The 22,359-nt window shown below is 40.5% G+C and overlaps 1 protein-coding gene across 9 annotated transcripts in view; it reads left to right on the top strand.

Annotated features, from left to right (window-relative positions):
- Nucleotides 1-22,359, top strand: part of Cnot1 (CCR4-NOT transcription complex subunit 1) — an 85,150-nt gene that overhangs the window by 27,092 nt on the left and 35,699 nt on the right. For 5 of the 9 annotated variants that reach the window (XM_032888042.1, XM_032888039.1, XM_032888044.1 and 2 more), the window contains exons 3-17: nucleotides 3,860-3,967; nucleotides 4,518-4,616; nucleotides 5,330-5,398; nucleotides 5,488-5,542; nucleotides 6,448-6,651; nucleotides 7,629-7,797; nucleotides 8,492-8,618; nucleotides 8,770-8,880; nucleotides 13,497-13,667; nucleotides 14,059-14,186; nucleotides 15,400-15,640; nucleotides 17,120-17,239; nucleotides 17,892-18,014; nucleotides 18,447-18,598; nucleotides 21,411-21,561. In XM_032888042.1, the coding sequence (XP_032743933.1) occupies nucleotides 3,860-3,967; nucleotides 4,518-4,616; nucleotides 5,330-5,398; nucleotides 5,488-5,542; nucleotides 6,448-6,651; nucleotides 7,629-7,797; nucleotides 8,492-8,618; nucleotides 8,770-8,880; nucleotides 13,497-13,667; nucleotides 14,059-14,186; nucleotides 15,400-15,640; nucleotides 17,120-17,239; nucleotides 17,892-18,014; nucleotides 18,447-18,598; nucleotides 21,411-21,561 (2,028 nt within the window). Of the gene's footprint in view, nucleotides 1-3,859; nucleotides 3,968-4,517; nucleotides 4,617-5,329; nucleotides 5,399-5,487; nucleotides 5,543-6,447; nucleotides 6,658-7,628; nucleotides 7,798-8,491; nucleotides 8,619-8,769; nucleotides 8,881-13,496; nucleotides 13,668-14,058; nucleotides 14,187-15,399; nucleotides 15,641-17,119; nucleotides 17,240-17,891; nucleotides 18,015-18,446; nucleotides 18,599-21,410; nucleotides 21,562-22,359 lie in introns of all 9 variants that reach the window. The other 4 variants (XM_032888038.1, XM_032888040.1, XM_032888037.1 and 1 more) reach the window with 1 other exon arrangement.

Here is a 22,359-nt window from a genome sequence, read left to right as displayed (position 1 = left end):
AGAACCAACTCCAAAGCCATCTTCTGACCTCCACATGTGTTCTGCATGCCCGCCCACCCCCAGTCACGTGGGCACGACATAAAACAATAATGCCTTTTTTAGAATTGGGACTAAGGGTATAGCTCAGTGACAAGTTCTTTTTAGCTAGCATAGTTTGAGGCCCTGTATTTCATCTCCCTTTACAAGTATAAGTAACACCCCCCCCCCTTCTCAGTACTCAGATTTTAAGTCTGCAGCCTGCTGTTTGCTAGACAAGCAAAGCACACTGCCGTTGAGTTGTAGTCTCAGTAAGCGTTTACAGTTTTCGCTTTTCTTTGTCTGGGCTTCCGCTTCATAGGTGCTAGGATTCATGATAGGTGTTTCCATCGAACCTGACTGGCTTCATCTTTTATTCTTCCTCAAGCTGCAGCCCAGTTTTATTTCCACTTACTGCAAAGAATGACTTAAGGTCAAATAAGAGGTGTCAGATGACAGGTTGAAGGTCATGGAGATTGTAGAGGTGGAGAACTAGGGCTGGGGAAGATAAGGGAAGGTGATGTTGATGGACAGGACTGTCTTCCAGTGTCCCCTGGGCTCCCAGGTGCCCCAGGACAGAGACGGGTGAGGCTGCCTTCAGGATTTCAGCTTGAAGACAGCTAGTCTGCTAATTTCTGACTAGCCTCAATAAACCCGGTTCTGCCACCAATGATACAGACCGCCTACTAGTCCATTTTTCTTCATGGCCTTTACAGTGAGGCATTTCTCACTTCGCATGGCTGTTCTGAGACTCAGTCTGCAGCAGTCTTTACACTTACTATAGAACAGTGGTTCTCAACCTTCCTAAAGCCATGACTCTTTAATACAGTTCTTGTGATGACCCCCAACCATAAAATTTTTTGTTGCTACTGTATAGCTGTAACTTTGCTACTGTTTTGAATCATTGTAAATATCTTATGTGACCTCAAAGGGTCACGGCGCCCCACAACGGTTGAGAACCTTTGCACATTTGCCCTATTTTTTTTTTTTTTTTTGGTTCTTTTTTTGGAGCTGGGGACCGAACACAGGGCCTTGCGCTTCCTAGGCAAGCTCTCTACCACTGAGCTAAATCCCCAACCCCTGCCCTATTTTTAATGTAGATTTGACATGTAAGTTCACCTGTTTGTGGTAATGTAAACTTAACGGTTCCAGTATATTCTCGTCCTCGCTCTCAGTCTCTCTCTTATAATTTTTTGTTTGAGACAGTTTCTCTGTGTAGTCTTGGCTGTCTTGGATATATTCTGTAGACCAGGCTGGCCTGAAATCCAGAGATCTGCTTACTTCTGCTTCCTGAGTGCTGGGATTCATTGTGTATGCCAACAAGACTGACTTGTTTTAAATTTTATAATAAAAAACTTTTTTTGCCTTGTGTTTTTAGACAACACCTCATCACATAATCTTGGCTGGCCTGGAACAAACTACCTTTCTGCCTTGTCTTCCAAGTATTGGGATATAAGTCCTGGAATACATTTATTTTTTCTAACTTATTTCTTCCTTTCTTCCCTCCCCCCTGTCTCTCTCTTCCCTCTTTCCTTATTTCCCCTTTCATGGTATGGATTGAACACAGGACACAGCTAATTTTTTTTTTTAAATTAGAATAGTGCATATCTTTAGGCTGCTCTTGAATTAATGGGCTCAAGGAATCTTCTTTAGCCTCTTAAATATCTGGGAATACGGGGCTGGAGAGATGGCTCAGTGGTTAAGGACTGCTCTTCTAGAGGTCCTGAGTTCAATTCCCAGCAACCATATGGTGGGTCACAACCATCTGTAATGAGATCTGATGCCTGCTTCTGGTGTGTCTGAAGACAGCTACAGTAGTGTACTCATATGCATAAAATAAACAAATCTTTAAAAAATATCTGGGGGGTTGGGGATTTAGCTCAGTGGTAGAGCGCTTGCCTAGCAACCGCAAGGCCCTGGGTTCGGTCCCCAGCTTCAAAAAAAAAAAAAAAAAAAAAAATCTGGGAATATAGTACTGTACTTGTCTGCTGTTTTAAACGTGGAAAAAATTAAATTGTATTTATTCAGCCAGCATAGTGGCTTATGCTTTTAATCAACCACTGAAGTGGCATATGCCTTTAATCCTGGCATTGGGGAAGTGGCAGAGGTAGGCTGATCTCTTGAGTTCCAGGACTGTCAGATAGTGAGACACTGTCTCAAAAAACTGTAAGTTCGAGTTAATCATACCATTTCACATTAATTCTCTATAGGGGCAGGTTAGGTTGTATGTGTCACAGAGTGACTATGGTAGTCAGAGGACAGCTTGTAGGAGTTGGTTTTCTCTTTGTACTCACCCAGTGGACCCAGGCATTGAACTTGCATTGTCAGGGTTGGTGACAAGCATCTTACCTGCTGAGCTATCTTGCCAACCCAAAATAACAGTGATATTTATTCATTATATCCATTTCACATTCATATTTCTCCTGTTTGCAAAACGTTGGTGATGAGGGGTTTGGGTTAGTGCTTCCAGGTAGATTGTAGGACTTTGTGATTGCTAGACAAGTTTGCTGCCATTGTGTCATTCCTAGCTGCCTTGTCTGCTTGTGCACGTGTTTTGAGATCGAGTGGAACTCTCAAGACATTTGCCCACCTTTGCTTCGTTTTTTACCAGTTGTTTTTCTTGTAGTTTTGTAATTATTGTTGCTAGTTATTCTTCAGCAGTATGAATGCCCGTATCAGTGCTTGTGGAGTAAGTGCTCTTTGCACAGTCTGAGTAAGAAGGATGTTCTGGTGGAGTAGGTGCTCTTTGCACAGTCTGAGTAAGAAAGATGTTCTGGTGGAGTAGGTGCTCTTTGCACAGTCTGAGTAAGGAGGATGCTCTGGTGGTGTGGGTTGCACTTTGTGTTTGTATAGCCCTGGCACTGAAGGGCTGCAGACAGGTGGATGCTGCAGACCTCATTGCAGTTGGCAGTCTGTAGAGGGTACCTGATGATGTCTGTCTCCCTTACAGATGACATGCACTGGTGTGCACACATTCTACATACACAAAGAGAAGAGAGCCAGCACAGTGGCTCAGTCAGTGAGCTGCTGCCAAACCTGATAACCTGAATTGGGTCTCCAGAATCTTACATGGTAGAAAGAGAGAATCAACTGTCTTGACTCTGGAGACATTGAGCTGATTCCCAAAGTCTATGCTATAATTCTATCCTACGCATGCATGCTGTGGTTCACCCACACTCACTCAATCCCCCCCAAAAGAAAAAAAAGTACAAGTAAATGCATGCGTGTGTGTTGTTAAAAGTTCCTAAAGCCCACCTGTACTAAATTCATCTTACGTGGCTCCTTGAGCTTTTTTGCTGCCTGAGGTTCCCTGTGTGTGTGTGACCCCGCCCCCCCAACCCCATTTTAAAGCAGGGTCTATTTGGCCCTGTAAAATTTTATTAAATCAGCTGTTACTTATTTTTGGTATAAATGTTAACCATCACACCAAGTTATATTATTGGTAGGTTTGTGTTCTTTTAGCCAGTTCAGAAAGAGTACATTTAAGTAATTGTTGTATATAGGTTTTGTACTTGAGTGATTCCTATAATTCTTTCTGTTTTTGAGAACAGGGTCTTTTATCCTCTAGACTGTCTCAGACTTGATTTGTAGCTTAAGGGTGGCCTTGAAATCATGACCATTCTTTGAATCCCAAGAGCTAGGATTAGAGGCTTGTGCTGCTATGCTCAGTACTTTCAATAATTCCCCAGAGGCTGGTTTTCTTAGAACTATATTTAATTTTGCCATGGAGAATAAGATCAGAGTATCGTGCGCACTAGTCAAGTTCCACCGTATCACCATCTATGTCCCCGGTGCTTACTTTTGTCTGAAACCCTCCTTTAAACTTAACATTTTTGTGTTTCAGATTGTAAATCGGCACGGTCCTGAGGCAGACAGGCATTTATTACGCTGCCTATTTTCACATGTGGATTTCAGTGGCGATGGTAAAAGCAGTGGCAAAGATTTCCATCAGGTATGCAGAGATTTTGGGATTTATAAGAATCATCCCCATTTACTGTGTAAATTTGCATAATATATGAACACGAGGAAGAATGACATCTAGAACATAACCTTACATGTGTAGCTGAGACAGCACTGGGGATTCATCTGTCCTTTTCTTCTGCTTGGCTATATGCTGGTGACAGTCTAATGTAGGATTAGGGAGCTGCTGCTGGGTCTGCCTGGTGAAGGAAGCAGGGATGAGGGGACGGCCTGCTTGAAAAGCAGGTGGGATATCTCATGTTCTGCATTAAATCTCTGGCTTGAGTGTTCAGGCTTGTCAGGGTTAATTATGTTGTTTTATGACTTAGTAGTGAACTGTGATGTGGACATTTTGGTTTAACATTTGCTGCTGTTAAGTTTTATATATCCAAATGGGATTTCAAAGAGCTCGTTTTGATAGTAAAACTTGATAGCATCTAATATTCCTAAGTTCTACTTTTGTTTATGTGAGGTGATGCTTAATGCTAATAGAAGTTTTTTTTTTAATTTTTTTTTGTTGTTGTTTTTTGTTTTTTTTGAAGACACAGTTTCTGATTCAGGAGTGTGCCTCGCTGATTACAAAGCCAAATTTTATCTCGACATTGTCATATGCCATTGATAATCCTTTGCACTACCAGAAGGTCAGTATACTTTTATCTTTAGTAAGATTGTGATACTATCTATTTCTCCCTGTCATTTTTGAGGGAAGGTCTTTCTGTTTAATCTAGGCTGTTCTTTCTTCTCATTAGTCTCAGTGCTGGGCTGGTGTAGACATGTAACACCGTACTCAATTTGAGTGTGCCCTTTGATACTAGGTTGTTTAAAAGGACTCTGAACTTTGGATTTGAGGGTTTTAATGTTCATTTTTCTTTTCTTTTTTAAAGACCTGGTCTCTGTGCAGCCCTGGTGGTTTTGGAGCTCACAGTGTAGACCAGACTGCTTTAGATCAGAGAATTACCTGTGTCTCAGGAGTGGTGGGGTTAAAGTGTGTGCTACCACATCTGCACCTTTTCTTCTTCTTTTTAAAAAAACAAAACAAAACATGTCCTATCTTAAAATTTGAAGGATTAACTTTCTTTTGTACCTTTCCGAGAGAATCAGGGCAGTTGCTTGTTGGTAAATGGGAACTTACTAAAACCAGATTGGGTCAAGTATTAAGTTTGTCAGTCTACAGTTGTAGATGATAGTGTATTGCTTGCAGTGACCCAGAGTCATGCTGTGTGTATATTGTCCCATTAGTACATTATTATAGTGCACATTAGTTCATCACTATTTGATGAACTAAAACTTTATAAAACATTTGCATCCTTAACAAATAAAAGTTAAATCTTTTTGTAAAATTGTTTTGTTTCAGAGTTTAAAGCCTGCACCCCACTTATTTGCCCAGCTGAGTAAAGTTCTCAAGTTAAGTAAAGTACAAGAGGTAAGTGTTTTGAGAAAGTGTCTTAAGCAAAAACTATATAGTTAAAGTAAACACCTGACTCTTGTTAATGTAACTCCTTCTTGTTTCAGGTAATTTTTGGTCTTGCCCTTTTGAATTCTTCTAGCCCAGATCTCAGGGGATTTGGTAAGTTATTTTATCCAAAGTTTAAGATCCTTTCTTCCTTCCCTTTTTTTGGGGGGGCGGGGTTGTGTTAAGGATCAAATCTAGGGCCTTGGACAAGCTTTACAAGACCTCACCTCTGAACTACATCCCTGGGTGGGTCCTTAGCTAGTTCTTGTTATTGTTATCATTTATGCACATTTGAGTGTTTTGCTTCTGTGTGTGTGCATCACTTGTATACTTGGAACCTGAGGAGGCCATAAAAGTGTGTCAGGCCCTCTGGAACTGGTTATGAAATGCCACATGCATACTGGGATCAGAACCTGGGTCCTCTGCAAGAGTAACAAGTGCTCTTAACAGCTGAAATACCTCTCCAGCCCTTGTTTTTGTTTTTAAGACAAAGTCTTGTTTATGTAGCCTAGGCAGTCTCAAATTCACTAGCCTCCTAAGTGCTGAAATTATAGTCATGTGCTGCTGTGCCTGACCCAGCCCTTGTGCTGCTGCTCCTGCTTTTTGTAAAATAAAGTCTGGGTCTCTCTCTCTCTCTCTCTTTTTTTTTTTTTTAATGTATCCCAGGGATGTTCTATAGCTCCTGTGTAGACCAGGCTGGCCTCAAGACTCAAGGGATCCACTGCCTCACAAGTGTTGAGGTTAAAGGCATGTCCTACCATAACTGGCTCCAACTGTGTTTTTAACATGTAATTGTGTTTTGTTATGCTCACATTGTTGTACAACTGATTTCAGAACCCTCTCATCTTGTAAGCTTTCTCTTTGTTCATCAGTCACTGTCTAGTTGCTCTCAGCTAGAGTTTTTTGAGCCCATTGGAGAGGCAAAATGCATGTTGGTGCATACAAAAGGCGATTATTTGGATATTTGATATTTTACTTACTATGGTGTAAAAAAATAACTTGGTTTATTTTACTTTTAGCTGCCCAGTTTATTAAGCAGAAGCTTCCAGATCTTCTGCGTTCTTACATTGACGCAGACGTCAGTGGAAATCAAGAAGGTGGCTTCCAAGATATAGCAATAGAGGTCCTGCACCTCCTGCTCTCCCACCTCCTCTTCGGGCAGAAGGGGGCCTTTGGAGTCGGGCAGGAGCAGATAGACGCCTTTCTCAAGACGCTGCGCAGAGGTAAGGGTGAGCATCAGCTGCGGTTAAAAAGTACAGGGTGGCATGTAAGTAGAGATAAAGATCTCCTATTTCTTTGTTTTGGTCTTATAATGACTAATTTTTTTTTCTTTTTTCTTTTTTTGGAGCTGGGGACTAAACTCAGAGCCTTGTGCTCGCTAGGCAAGCGCTAGTCTACCGCTGAGCTAAATCCCCAACCCTGACTAATTTTTAATATAAAAGTACTAGTAGAACTTTGTTAAAGAATAAGTATAAGTAACTTTATTCCATCGTGATGTTTTTGTGTATAAGTTCACTCAGTGAACTGTTGTATACAAGAGTGGGCAAAATTTTCTGCTGCCTTTCCTCCCCTTTAGGAGGACCACATTACAGTAACAGGCTATTTTTAATTTGAAAGATCAATAAATCCCCGACCTCCAATCCTTCCAAAAGATAACTCTGACAGTGGTTTACTTTTTGTTGTTGGTGCAGTTTAAGCTGCATAAACCTCAGACACAGGCTTTAGACTTATAACAGACTCTGCTCCTCATAATGGGAATCATCTTCTTGTGAAAGTTTAATATATGGTAATGAATTGATAACCTGCCACTGGAATCTGCACAGGAAAAGTTCAACAGTAAGCAGTTCCTCTGAGATACCCAGAGTTTCAATTCTAGGATTGGCTTGAGGTCATAATGTGGAGTAGATTGGGAAAATTTAATAAAGTGTTTTTAAGGCATGGTCTTTTTATGTAGTCCTTGAACTCACAAAGATCTGCCTCCTGAGTGTATTTCCACACCCAGCCCTAAGCTGCTTGGTTTTGAAAATAAACATGCAGAATTGGGATTGAAGGGATTTTAGAGGAATAGCAGGAGAGATGTCCAGTTTGTGTTGCTAGGCATTGAGCCCAGGGCCTTGGGCACCACACAGATTCTTATGTTATTTGAGCCTCTAGCTGTTTTTTTTTTTTTTTAATTGCTTAATACTCTTTCTTTCTTCAGATTTTCCCCAAGAGCGTTGTCCTGTGGTGCTTGCACCACTTCTATACCCTGAAAAACGGGACATTCTAATGGACAGGATTCTGCCTGACTCTGGAGGGGTAGCTAAGACCATGATGGAGAGCTCTCTGGCTGATTTCATGCAAGAAGTGGGCTATGGCTTTTGTGCAAGGTTGGTAGGAAGACATGTCAGAACTGTGGTTTATCTTAATCCTGGTTATTGGAAACAAGCACACAATTGCTTAATTATCGTGTGCTCAGAACTTTAATCTTCCACACTCGTCTAATGCTGATGTCAGCTGTACTCTTGAACTTGTGGCTTCTTATCCTTACCAGTTTTTAAAATTTAGGAACCATGTTCTTTGTTTAGTCACCAGGATAGCCATATTTTATTGTTATGCATCCACGTTACTGTTTTAAACTTCTAGAAGCAACATGAAAAGGACAGGCACATTTTCAAGTATTGAGTAAAGATTGACCTTTATATGTGCTATTCACTATTTTGGAGTTGGTACGAGAACTCAGCTGAGAAAGGTGTTGTGTTTAGTCTCTGGAACTTATCTGATGGGAGGAGAAAATAGATTTCAGCCAAAGTCTCAGATGTCTGCACAAATGATACGCATTCTTGTGTGTACACTCCACAGCGAGCAGGCACACATATGCTGTAATTTTAAAAATGAAGTTAATTAATTCTAAAAAATTGAAGTTACTATTTTAAGCTAATGATTCATGTTTCTAGTTGCATAAAATAACACAAAACGTTAATAAATTTCCCTATGTTAAGGGCTTCATACCACTCATTGTTAGTCGTGCGTGGTGTATGAGGTGGTAGATAGCATACTTCTAAAGTTGTATTGTTGTTTCAGTATTGAAGAATGTCGCAATATAATCATGCAGTTTGGTGTTCGGGAGGTCACAGCTGCCCAGGTTGCCAGGGTTTTGGGAATGATGGCTCGGACTCATTCAGGATTAACAGACGGTATTCCATTACAGGTTTGTTGAATTCAACTGTTATACCAAAAGACTTATTATCCTGCCCTCTTTATTTTATTTTATTTTTTGTTTATTAAAGTGCAATACGATTGATCTAAAGAGAAAAACATTTATTAGTTGGATTTACCTAATTATAGTTTCACTTTTACAGAGCATCTCTGCTCCCGGCAGTGGGATCTGGAGTGATGGAAAAGATAAAAGCGAGGGGGCACAGGCACACACGTGGAATGTAGAGGTTTTGATCGATGTTCTTAAAGAACTGGTGAGTACATTCGCTCAGGGCTTTGGATTCATATCAGCATTATGTACCTCAAGGTGTATTTTTGTTTGTTCTCTAAGTTCTATGGCAGCTAAATAAGAGCAAGTGTTCTGTAATATTTCAGCTTTCCAGCAACAAAAGCATTTACAATGATTATACATTAAGCAGTGCATAATCACATTTAAGCCCTCCTTTTGTAAGAGTATCTCACTGAATTTAGAGTAATTGCTTTAGTTAGGTAGGTTTTCTGGCCAATGACCTCCATAGGTCTACCTCTTGTATTGTCCCCACCCCACCCATCCGTTGATGACAGATATGTGGCCATGCCTTTGGACTCGGGTTTTTTGTTTTGTTTTGTTTTGTTTTTTTTGTTTTGTTTTGTTTTTGAGACTGGCATAAGTAAGCTATCTGTGTAGACTCTACTTTTACAGTTCTGAATTAAATTATTGTTTAAATCTATTCTTCAGACAGGTTCTGAGATAGGCTAACTCATTACAAAGTAATCATTAAAGAATTATTGAGAAGACAGGCATGATTCTTTTTACAAATGCAACCAAATTTTTTTTGATATACATTAATTGATGATATTCTATTTCTGATTATTCATAAGCTAATTGGCTTTCCATGCAAAGGAAACAGATAAAAATGTGGACGTGCTTACATAAAACATAAAGGACAAATTAGATACTATGAGTATGAGGGGTCCATGACATTTATGCAGCTGAAGAACACTGGATTCAGATGTAACATCTTACTGATAAACTCACAAAGAACAAAATATGAGAATTACAAATTATAGTTTGGAGCGGTGAACAAACTGTATGGCAGAGGCAGGAATAGTGTACAAGCAGAGACCGGCCTGATCTTCCTACATCATTCATGTAAGATCGTCTTGAGACAAGCTGAGCAGATAGTCATACTTTTGTTAGTTGACGTTGTGTTGAGTTTGGCTCAGTGTAGAGTGCTTACGTAGCGTGCTGAAACCTGTGCAGTCTCACTCAGCAGAAAAGGCGAGCCTAAACCTTCTAGTCTGAAGCTGGGCAGAACAGTGTAGAGTGGGATGCCCCTGAGCTCCTCCATTTTACCTCCTGAGCGCTGGGACAAGAGACAGGCATCCCCAAGCCTAGCAGATCCGAATAGACTTGGTGTGTTAGTAGGAATCGAGTCTAAGACTTCATACATATTATTCTTGCCAGGTGTCAAGGTATCTGGCCTGTTTCTCATGTTTTCCATGTTTGTAACTTTGAAGACCTAGTTACAGAGAATCATGGTTTTTCTCTCTCATAATTCGCTATTAACAGAATTAGTGGTTTTTACTCCAGTTACTTAATTTTTCATAGCATTAGGAATCAAAAGCCAATGCCTTGGGTTTTATGTGTTGATAGGCGCGCGCGTGTGTGTGTGTGTGTGTGTGTGTGTGTGTGTGTGTGTTTGTGTGTGTGTGTGTGTAAATGCAGACTTGCAAATGACAGTCATAAGACAACCTTATGTTAGTCATTCTGCATAGTCTGAGTACTGCCTTCTCCAATCTGGGCAGCTTAGACTTTGAAGGATTCATTCTCTCTCTCTCTCTCTCTCTCTTTTTTTTTTTTTGGCAGAGCTGAGGACCGAACCCAGGGCCTTGCACTTGCTAGGCAAGCGCTCTACCACTGAGCTAAATCCCCAACCCGAGGGATTCTTTTAAGAGCTGTGCTTCCGTTTTGCTGAAGGAGCACTGGGATTACAGGAGTAATTATATTGTAAAATCATTGGTTTTGGGGATTCAGATGCAGGTTGCTAACACAATGCAAGCACCTTAACCTGTTGAACCATTTCCCTATTTTTTCATCCTGTTTTTTGACACAAGGTTTCTTGTTCTGCCTAGAGCTTATCACTTTGACTAGGGTTCCTGGCCAATGAGCTCTGAGGTTATAGACATGTGGGGTTTTGTTTTGAGAGAGGGCTCACCTGCCTCCCAGTGCTGAGATTAAAGGTGCCCATCATCCTGCCCAGTTTTGCTGCTTTAAGTTTGGGTTTTGGGGATAGGAACTCAAGGACTTAGCCTTTGAACTGAGATATCTCCTTAGTCTAGTTGTTCTCAACCTCCTTAATATTTTGTCCCATTAATACAATTCCTCATGTCATGGTGACCCTTCCCCACCCCTCACCCCATAAAATTATTTTTGTTGTTATTACTGTAGTTTTGCTGCTGTTAAAAATTGTAATGTAAGTATTTCTGTTTCCAGTGGTCTTAGGCAACCTCTGTGAAAAGGTTATTCCACCCCCAAAAGGTGGTCACCCACAGTTTGAGAATTGCTACTGTAGTCCCTTATGGCCTTTTCTTTTTCTTTAATGTATTTTTTGTTAATTTGTTTCCTGCTTTGTTTTTTGAGATAGTATCTGATATGGCTTAGGTATTTTGTCCTTGCTTCTTTATGTTTACTTTTGAAAACTTTTATTTTGGTGGAGTTTTAAGTTGCCCATGATGGCTTGGAACTTGAAGTCCTCCTACCTATGCCTCTGTCACATTTCCTAGTAGTACTTCTCTGTTTAACACGGAGTGACATTCTGAAAATTGTTTTATGAATACACTGTAGCTGTCTCCAGACACACCAGAAGAGAGATGGTTGTGAGCCACCACGTGGTTGCTGGGAATTGAACTCAGGACCTCTGGAAGAGCAGGTCGGTGCTCTTAACCACTGAGCCATCTCTCCAGCCCTGAAAATTGTTTTGTTTTTTTTTTTCTTTTCTTTTTTTCGGAGCTGGGGACCGAACCCAGGGCCTTGCGGTTGCTAGGCAAGCGCTCTACCACTGAGCTAAATCCCCAACCCCCTGAAAATTGTTTTATTAGGTAACTTTGTCACCTCAGTCAGAATAGTGTGCACTAACAAATACAAGTCTAGGAGGAATGAGCCCTTGTCTTCTTGCTCCACCTAATCCATATAGTTTATTACCATACTGTAGATACCGTAACACAATGGCATGTAGTTGTCTACCTAAACATAGTAAAATTACAGTGTGAAGACATAAGTATGGCTGTGGATATAGGTTAGCAGTAGAGGACTTGTCTAAGTGAGGCAGGGCCCTTTGTCGGATCCCTAGCATTGTAAACAGTGGAACAGCACGAAAGGGACTGGGAATTGGAGGTGAAGGCTCAGGTTATAAGTATACTTCATTTTTTTTTTTTTTTTTTTTTTTTTTTTTCGAGCTGGGAACCAACCAGGGCCTTTGCCCTAGGCAAGCACTCAACCACTGAGCTAAATCCCCAACCCCAGTATACTTCATTGTTAGACTTCTGTTTTTTTCTTCATATTTTCTATATTTATTAAATGATGAGAATCTCATATGTAGCTCTGGCTATCCTTAACTTCCTGTAAAGACCAGGCTGCCCTAAACTTAGAGATGCCTCACTTCACCTCTGGCATGTTGGTTATACAGATGAGCACCGCTGTGCCTGGCCTGAAAGACTTCCAAAGGGCACGCATGTAAGCTATTCTGTTTGGAAGATGAGCTGGAGAGGGAGGGCTTAGAGATTTAGAGCACTTGCTACTCTTTGAGAAGACCTGCATTTGGTTCCCAGCACTCCCATGATGTCTCATAACTGTCTGTAAGAGTATCAGGTACCCACTTCTGACCTTGATTGGGAACTACATGTACATGGTACAATACATCGTGCAAGGAAAATACACAGGAAATAAAAGTACATCTTAAGAAAATCTATTTAATAGAAAATTATTTTTAGTAGGACTGGTGATAGAGTACATGCCTGGCATGAATGAGGCCCTGGGTTAAAACTTCAGCTCCACTAACATGAATACATTTTAATGTATTAAAACTTCACGGGGTTGGGGATTTAGCTCAGTGGTAGAGCGCTTGCTACAAGTGCAAGGCCCTGGGTTCGGTCCCCAGCTCCGAAAAAAAGAAAAGTGGAAAAAAAAAAAAAGTCACACTATGAACTCTTAATCTTTTCCTGTAAGTCTACTAAGTGTTGAAATTATAATTGTGCTGTCCTGCCCATCTTAATTTTTAATATCTTGCTTGTCTGTATTCATGCAGACTTGTAGACTTGTTATACTAAATGTATAACACATGCATAGTGCAGTGGTGCATAGCATCAGAAATACTGAGAAATCGACAACCTTCCCGGGACCTGCCTGGCACCTTACTGCTTTCATTGTGTTCCAGTTTGGAAGCAGATAACGCATCAGTTATTATGCAAACTAAAGCCTGTTCTCTGATGTACACGCATCCAGACTCTATAAGGAACAGTTGGTAGTGTTGAACACCTTTAAGCCCAGCACTCAGGGGAGGGAACAGACAATCAGGCTGATTCTGAGTTCAAGACCAGCCTGATCAAATAGTGAGTTCTAGACGGGGCTTAATTTTTATTTATTTATTTATTTTATTTTTAATTTATTTATTTTTATTATTATTATTTTTTAATGTAATATGAGATCCAGTCTGGGAAAAAGCCAAAACAAAATGAAAAACCTTAAAAAGAAGATTGTTAAAATCCGTTAAACATCTTTGATATTGGTGGTTATTTTAAATAGAATACTCAGTATTATTTTGACTTGGCCAAAGCACCAATATTTGACTGTATTTGTTCTTTTAACTTTGAAATGTGTTCATTTTTTTAGAACCCGAGTTTGAATTTCAAGGAAGTAACTTATGAACTGGACCATCCTGGATTTCAAATTCGTGATAGCAAAGGGCTTCACAATGTGGTCTATGGCATTCAGAGGGGTCTGGGCATGGAAGTGTTCCCAGTGGACTTTATATATAGGCCCTGGAAACATGCGGAAGGCCAGGTAAGAATGATCCTTAGCTGTAATGAGGAGATAATAATCCTCAGGCATTTTTACCCATTGATAGCAAAATACCGATTGTGCATAGGTCAAGGAAGTGTTGCTTGCCTTCTGGTTTATATTTGTATTTTCACAGTTTTAGAATTGATCAGAGTTCTGTAAGGTGTAGCAGTCAAACTCTAATTGATGTTCATTTCCCAAAACCATCTCATGGTCATTTTCCGTCTCTCTGAGTTACCTGGTGTTCAAAGGGCAGATGTTCCCTGCTCCCTACCACCCCGTTTTTGAAGAGCTATTATCTAACAATCCCAAGATTAGCCTCGTGAAAGTGGTTGGTGTTTTTCAGCATGCCTGCTTCTCTATGGCACTTAAGGACTTTGTCTTCTTTTTCCAGCTCTCCTTCATCCAGCATTCCCTGATAAACCCAGAAGTCTTCTGCTTTGCCGACTACCCCTGTCACACTGTTGCCACTGATATTTTGAAAGCACCACCAGAGGATGACAATCGAGAAATTGCCACATGGTAAACTTTCCAAAAGCTCATATTGAGCAAGGCACAGAAAATTAACTTATTTTTAAGATTTATTATACATGCAGTCGGTGTTCTGCCTCCATGTCTGCCTACACCAGAAGAGGGCACCAGGTCTCAGTACAGAGGACTGTGAGCCACCATGTGGGTGCTGGGATTAAACTCAGAGTCTCTGGAAGATCAGCCAGAGGGTCAGTGGTCCTAGCCTCTGAGTCATCTCTCCAGCTTGGAAATTTTATTGTTAATGAAGTGACTTAGTAAAGGTTTTTTTTTAATAAAGGATGTTGAATAAAAGTTCTTTTTTTAGTTACATTGTTGCTAGTTCAGTTTTTGTCTTTATGAGTCTGATATTTAGGTATTTTCCTCATTTTAATCTAGTTGGCTCAAAAGGCATTTTTTGGTTGGCATTTCAGGGACAGAATGCAGACATAAGCCACACACACTCCCCCCCCCCCCCTTTTTCTATTTTTCGGAGCTGGGGACCGAACCCAGGGCCTTACTGAGCCCAATCCCCAACCCCGCCACACACACTGTTTAGTGTAAGTTCTTTCAGGTCATTTTTTTGCCATTGCCGCATCATTTGTCGGCTAGCACAGTCCATGTTAAGGCCTGATCATTTCCCTCGTGGACTGAATGTAGAGTTAGGTTTTTAGATATGATTTAAACCAACCAGATTCTAATTAGTTTGTGCTGTGGACTTGATAGTTACATCATACTAAAAACCTTTGCATTACTATCTAAGTGTTAAGGCTGTAACTTTGGTAGAAATCTTACCAAAATTATAAATTGTGTCTTATTTATGTGTCTATTTAGGACTTTTAACTATTTTGAAATATCATTGTTTTTTCACACCAGTCCTAAACGTCTTGGTAATGAAGATCCATGATTATGCAAATCACTTACTGGTTGTTTATTTGATTTCTTTTAAAATTAATCTATAGGCATAGCATCATGGCCCCTTCCCAACACATACATGCATTTATGAAACCAAGGACTTTACACATTTTATAGGCAGGTGTTTTCCTGCCTGTCTAGAACCCCTGAAGCATGCAGTTTTTAAAATCCACAGCAACCATTTAAGAGTATTCCCTAATACCAGTACATGGTAGAAATGTGATGTGTGTCGTTTTATTCTGTAGTTGATATCACTTTTAAAAAGTAGAGTTAGTATCGCAAGTGATCAAGCCTTTCTCTTCATTCTTGTTAGGAAAAGCTTGGATTTGATTGAATCTCTGCTGAGGCTTGCAGAGGTTGGGCAGTATGAGCAAGTGAAACAACTCTTCAGCTTCCCTATCAAACACTGTCCAGACATGTTGGTGTTGGCCTTACTTCAAATCAACACCTCCTGGCACACCCTACGCCATGAACTCATTTCTACTTTGATGCCAATTTTCCTTGGAAACCATCCTAACTCTGCCATTATTTTGCACTATGCATGGCATGGGCAGGTAAGACAAATCATGAGTTTTTCATTTCAGTAGTGACGTGCTGTGAAATCTCAGACTGTCAGCTTAGAGGGTGGTGCAGTAGTCACAGAGTGCTTGCTGCTCTTGCAGAGGACCTGAATTCAGTTCCCAGAATCTGCACAGCAGCCAGCAACCGTCTATAACACAAGTTCTAGGGCAGCCAGCATCCTCTTCTGATCTCCAGTGGTATCAAGCATACATATGACGCACAATACATCTGATAGTCACATAAGATAAATTTAAAAGCAAAACATCTCAGTGTTGTCATCAGACAGGCTTTTAATCTTTTAGGATCTTCCTGTTATTTCTGTAAAAGTCCCAAGGGGCGAGGATGCAGATATTAAATTGAATACCCTTAAAACTCGCTCCCTGGTGTGACACTTACCACTTTGATGTCCATGAAGAGTTCACATATTTACTGTGACCACACAGGGTCCTGGTGTTACCTTCAGCAGTAATTGAGGAAAGCCACAAACAAGTATTTTGTTTTGTTAAGAGTCACTTGTATCCCAGACTGGACTGAAATTCCTATGTAGAAAGACTTTGAATGGCTCAATTTCAGATCCCCGGATTGTGGCACAGGTCTTTGAGTGTGTTAAGGAAGCAAGCACTCTGATAGGTTAGCTCTAACCCCCAGCCCAGAGATAACTTTAAATGCCATTTTTTCATCTTTCCTAATTACATAAATAATGACAAGTAACAGATTAAAAATAAAAAACGTGTTTTTATCACTTCGTTTCTGAGACCTTTTCTCTAGGTTTTGTTGTGGTTGTGATGTCTGTGTGCTTGCTTACACATTGTACGAGCATTCAGAGGGTCAGGCTCTTCTTAACCTGGAGCCAGCCTGGCAGCCAGCAAGCCCAGTGAGCTTCCTGCTTCCACTAATGTTGCAGGGACTTATCCTCATGTTTTCAAAGCAAGCACTTTTACTAGTTGAATGGTTTCTCTATCCCTACACCCCTAATTTTATAGACTAAACTTAACAAGTAAATGTCTCCTTTGCCCTCACACTCTATAAAGGGGGAAAAAACAGGAAAGAAAAACAAGCGTCTTTGCCCACCCTGGGACTCTGGAGTTAGAGTGTGCCACTGTGCCAAGTGCACCTGCCTTAACTCCCCCTTTGTCTCATTTTTAAGTCTTTTCAGTCAGGGTCTCTTGATGCCGAAAATAGAAGCACTGGGCTCAGTAGTAATGAGCGCACGTCTCACATGCCGAAATGACAGGCACACAGCAGTCCACTTGGCTTCTTAGGGCTTGCTTCTTCCACACGCACAGAAAACATGGTTTTTAAGTGGTTGACCAGGTGTGGCAGGGTGTGAAGAGCGTCACCTGGTCACTCGGCACCTGAGCCTGGCTGAGTCTTTGTGCTGATACATTTGTCTTTCATGAGTAGAACGTGGGAAGTTACCTGGGCATTTGTAGTAATGCCTTCCAGATGTTTAACCTTCCCTCTTTTCCTAGGGACAGTCTCCGTCAATTCGCCAACTTATAATGCATGCAATGGCAGAATGGTACATGAGAGGGGAGCAGTATGACCAGGCCAAATTGTCTCGAATACTTGATGTGGCCCAGGACTTGAAGGTGACTTCAGAGGAACAGCGCTTTACTAAACTGTTAAGAATATTTACATGTAACTAGCTCATTTGAATTAAGATTTAGAAGCTTAAGCATTGAACGGTAACGAGATTAATTTCAGATCGGTACATCTGTCTTAAGGGCCGATTTGTTTGCTTGTTTTGGAGGTATTAATTAGAATTGAACATCAGGGACTTAGACATGGTAGGGAAGCATTCCACCACTGAGCTGTACAACCAGCCTTGGTCATGGGTAAACCATAAGGTAGAATTTTGTAGAAGGTAGGTTAATTTCACCTCTGTTGCAAACTTGTTAGAATATCCTGATAGTCATCTAAAGTATCTATCACTGTTGATCCTAAGTTATAAAGTTGTGTTTAGGTGCATGAAGCTTGAATGCTGAAATTGGGGGAGGTCATTGTTTGTGCCCTCCTTTGTTCTTCATAGTAACTGAGAAATAGCCAAGCAGTTAACTTACCAAGGCAGGCATGAGATGGCCTTTTAAATGGGTCTTTAATGTTAAATAGAGCATCCCTTAAGAAAAACTGTGTGAGCAAGCAAGTAGTAGGTACTTTATTTAGTAGACATGTCTGTTAAGGAAGGAAAGTAGAAAGTAGTACAGAGAAACGGCTATTACTTGACTTGGCGTTTCACCTCAGGCCCTGTCGATGCTGCTGAACGGCACTCCGTTTGCCTTTGTTATTGACCTTGCTGCACTCGCTTCTCGGCGTGAATACCTCAAACTTGACAAGTGGCTGACAGATAAGATAAGAGAGCATGGGGTAAGCAGTGTCCAAGAAATGCTCGTTTTTCAAAATTCTTTAAAAAGATGTTTTGGGGTGACTGGAGAGATGGCTCAGTGGTTAGAGCACTGACTGCTCTTCCCGAGGTCCTGAGTTCAAATCCTAGCAACCACATGGTGGCTCACAACCATCTGTAATGAGATCTGATGCCCTCTTCTGGTGTGTCTGAGGACAGCTACAGCGTACTTATATATAATGAATAAATCTTTAAAAAAGAACGCTATGGGATTGAACTCATGACCTGTTAGGCAATTGCTTTAACCTCTGAGCCATATCCCTGTCCCAAGAGGTACCCTTTTAAGATGACATCTAAAATGTTGTTTATTGTAGATGGTAGTTAATTGTATTTAGTTCTTCAACTAAAAGTCTTAAGATAAATGTAAAATACACTGAAGAATTTTCTTTTTTTAGGAGCCTTTTATACAAGCATGTATGACTTTTTTAAAAAGAAGGTGCCCTTCTATTTTGGGTGGACTTGCCCCAGAGAAAGATCAGCCCAAAAGTGCTCAACTTCCTGCTGAAACACTAGCGACAATGTTGGCCTGTCTACAGGCTTGTGCAGGGTAAGGAGAATGTGCTTGGGAATACTTTGAGATGACTGTATTGGACCAGGCTTGGTGTGGTTCTTAACAATCACCGAGACACTCAGGAGGTAGGGACTGGTGCTCATTGTGAGTTTTGAGGCCAGTTTGGTCTTGATTGAATTCATGACCTGCCAGGGCTATGTGGAAAGATACTTCTTAATCAAGACAATCAATTCAAAAAGTATGTCTAACCGTAATTTATTTGGAGAAAGTGAGGTTTGGGAAAATGACATTGTGGAACGAAGGGCAGGTGAATCTCTTTGAGTTCCTGACCACCTAGGGAGAATAGTGGGACCTATTCTTGAAAGAAAGGAAAAATCTGTTGGTTTTTAGTTCTAAGATACTACAATGTTAACAGTGTGTTACAACAATGAAATGAATGAAAATGTTGTCTTTTTTTTTGACTTCTTAAAAATGCCATGTTGTATGGGTTTATTCATATTCTTAATTCTTCCATGAACTACTTAGGACTTCTTACTGCTCTACCATATTGTCTTAATTAAATCATCCCTTTAGTAAACACTTACGTTGAAGCTAATTATGTGCCTTCCAACTTTCTTTTTGAAATTCCTTGAATTTTTATGTGGTTTTCAAAGTCAGTTGGTACATCCCTGCAGAATTGCAAAGCTGCTCTGGAAGTCACAGTTGATGTTTTTCATCTGTAGCTCATAATAGGGCCTTGAACTATTTTGAAACAAATGATTGAGATAGGACTAGGAGTGATATATGAGATAAAGGTTTGTAGAAAATAGGTTAAGAGATAAATTGCTGTCCTGATAAAATTAGGGCCTCCAGTCCATGAATCTGGGGCGTCTTTGTATTTTAGTTCTTTGACTTTTTTTTTTTTTTTTTTTTTATGATTTATTTATTTTATGTACAGCATTCTGCCTGCATATGTGACTGCAGGCCAGAAGAGGGCACCAGATCTCATTACAGATGGTTGTGAGCCACCATGTGGTTGCTGTGAATTGAACTCATGACCTCTGGAAGAGCAGTCAGTGCTCTTAACCGCTGAGCCATCTCTCCAGCCCCTGATATTTTTGATGTACAAAACTTCTTCTTTGCTGTTTGAAACATTTCATAAAACAAATTACCTTGCATGTGTGCAAGGGCGGGGGCGGAGGTCAAAGGACAATATTCTGGAGTTCTTTCCTGTCACGGTGTAGAGTTTCGGGATTAGACTGGGTTGTGTGGCTTGGCTTGTCGGCAGATACTGTCTGAGTGGCCCATTTGTTACATTTATTGCTGGATATTTTATACAGGGTCATGTTATCTATAAATGTAGACAGCTTTCTGGACACACACACCCTCTTTTCTTTTCTTTTTTTTTGGAGACAGGGTTTCTCTGGATAGCTCTGCCTATCCTGAAACTAATTCTCTAGAGCAGGAAGGCTTTGAACTCAGAATCCACCTGTCTCTGCCTCCCAAATGCTGGATTAAAGGTGTGGGCCATTAGCACCCAATTGACTTTCTGATTTTCTAATCTGGGTGTTTCTCATTTCTTTTTCTTCTCCTTTCGTCCTTCCATCAAGATTTATTTTATGTATATGAGTACACTGTAGCTGTCTTCAGACACACCAGAAGGGGGCATCAGATCCCATTACAGATGGTTGTGAGCCACCATGTGGTTGCTTAGGACCTCTGGAAGAGCAGTCAGTGCTCTTCACCGCTGAGCCATCTCCAGTTCCTTCTTGCTCTTTTTTTCTTAAATGGTAGGAATGAAGCATTCTTGTTCTGCTCCTGATTTGGGGGAAAGTGTTAAGTGATTTATTTACATGTATTGATACCTGTGGGGGTTTCATAGGTTTCCTTGTTCAGGATGAATTCCCTCTGCCTTTTACGCTGGCTGGCTTACTTGCCTGCCTGCCTGCCTGCCTGCCTGCCTGCCTGCCTGCCTGCCTGCCTTCCTTCTTCCTTCCTTCCTTCCTTCCTTCCTTCCTCCCTTCCTTCCTTCCTTCCTTTTTCCTTCCTTCCTTCCTTCCTTCCTTCCTTCCTTCCTTCCTTCCTTCCTTCCTTCCTTCGGCATTTACATAAAGTCTCAGCTGTATTGCACTGACTGACTTCTAACTACTAAAGTATTCTTCTTGCCTTAACTTCCTGAGTCTTAGGATTACAGTTCTAGTTAGAGTCTGTCGTTATTACGAAAGCATTTTCTCAAAGATCTTTTGATACTGTTTGATAAGATTGTCAGATTATTTTTTTTTAATTCTTTTACTTTGTGATCTCTTATGTTAGTAAGATTGTAGAGGTTAGATTTTTGTATCTTAAATCTCACATGGTAGTTGTGTGTGTGTGTGTGTGTGTGTGTGTGTGCTATAGAATTACATTTGCTTGTATTTAATTGAGGGATTTTATTGTTTATTCCTGTTTTGTGGTTTTTGTTAAATTTGTCTACTTACGTTGTTGATGTTACAGAATTCCTAAGTTTTGAGTGTACTGGTTCATTACTGTTACCATTTTAGCTGTGTCAGCTGGTCTAGTCTTAAACACCTGGACTTAAGCAGTATATTGACTTAAGACTCCTGCCTGCTAGAGATTTTGCTCCCATTCTCTAATGCCACCAGTAAACATCTTTATTCAGTAGCTGAAATGTCTTTGTCAAGTACAGTTATTGCCAGAAGTTTTAAGATAACCTAGTGCTCAGAAAATCCTGTTGGTAAGTGGCAGGTGCAAGGGGGTGACAGACAGTTGTAGCCGCGTGCTTCAGAGCATGGTAATTGGTGATCAGATTGGTGTCTTTAGGCATTCTGGGAAATAGCAAGCGTATATCTCATTTTTCTTCTCCCTGTAGGAGTGTTTCTCAGGAGTTATCCGAGACTATCCTCACCATGGTAGCCAATTGCAGTAATGTAATGAATAAGGCCAGACAGCCACCACCTGGAGTTATGCCCAAAGGCCGCCCTCCTAGTGCTAGCAGCTTAGATGCCATTTCTCCTGTTCAGGTAACAGCTTCTTCTTTTTTTGGTTGATACATTCAGAATAGACCAAACACCTGCATCTTTAGTAGCAGCTTGAGTTTTACTTCAGTTACCTGCATGTGTAACATATTTTAAAGGAGATCCTTCTTCCATAGGCAGTGAAACTGAGAATAGACTTTAAGAATAGACTTTAATAACCAAGTAGAATATGACTGAGAGAGGAAAGATAAAAACAAAACACTTATTTAGGTAAATGAAGAGGGTTTTTTTTTTTAAATTAGAGTTACACTCTTGAGAAAATGAGCGCTGCCTTCGAATCTGATGTCTTACTTGTGGCTCAAGGGCCAGGCAACAGTGCTAGAAAAAGAACTGGGCTCTTCAGCTCTCAGCTGAGCTGCTCTTTTACAAACAAGGTCCATTTAAGTTACTCCCTGACATCGTCCACCCATTCTCTTTGGGAGCAACATATTCCACTTTGGCTTAAGATGCACTGAATGGCAGATTGGGGTTTAAGGAAGGAAAAGCACTTAGATTCTTGAGTGTCTACTTTGTAAGACATTTGCTTGTCATTTCCCATACTCATAAAGGTGTGCAGTAGTCTCGTACATAGCTACAGCACTTAGAGTCCAGTTGGTAGGGTTTTTCTTAGTCTCTGCAAATACCATATTTTGTTGTTGTTCCCTTTTGAACCCTGAAAATTATAAAATTTGATGATGTGTCTTAAATGAAAGATTCTTTTAATGTGTTTTAAGTAAAATAAGAGGCTGAATTTCATTTTGATTTATAATGTAATATTTGCCCAATGTTACTACTAAAAGTTTA

This window comes from Rattus rattus, chromosome 17 (genome assembly GCF_011064425.1).
Source record: "Rattus rattus isolate New Zealand chromosome 17, Rrattus_CSIRO_v1, whole genome shotgun sequence".
Classification (NCBI taxonomy): domain Eukaryota; kingdom Metazoa; phylum Chordata; class Mammalia; order Rodentia; family Muridae; genus Rattus; species Rattus rattus.
The sequence above is the reverse complement of the archived record's forward strand: the minus strand, read 5'-3'. Positions and strand labels throughout refer to the sequence as shown.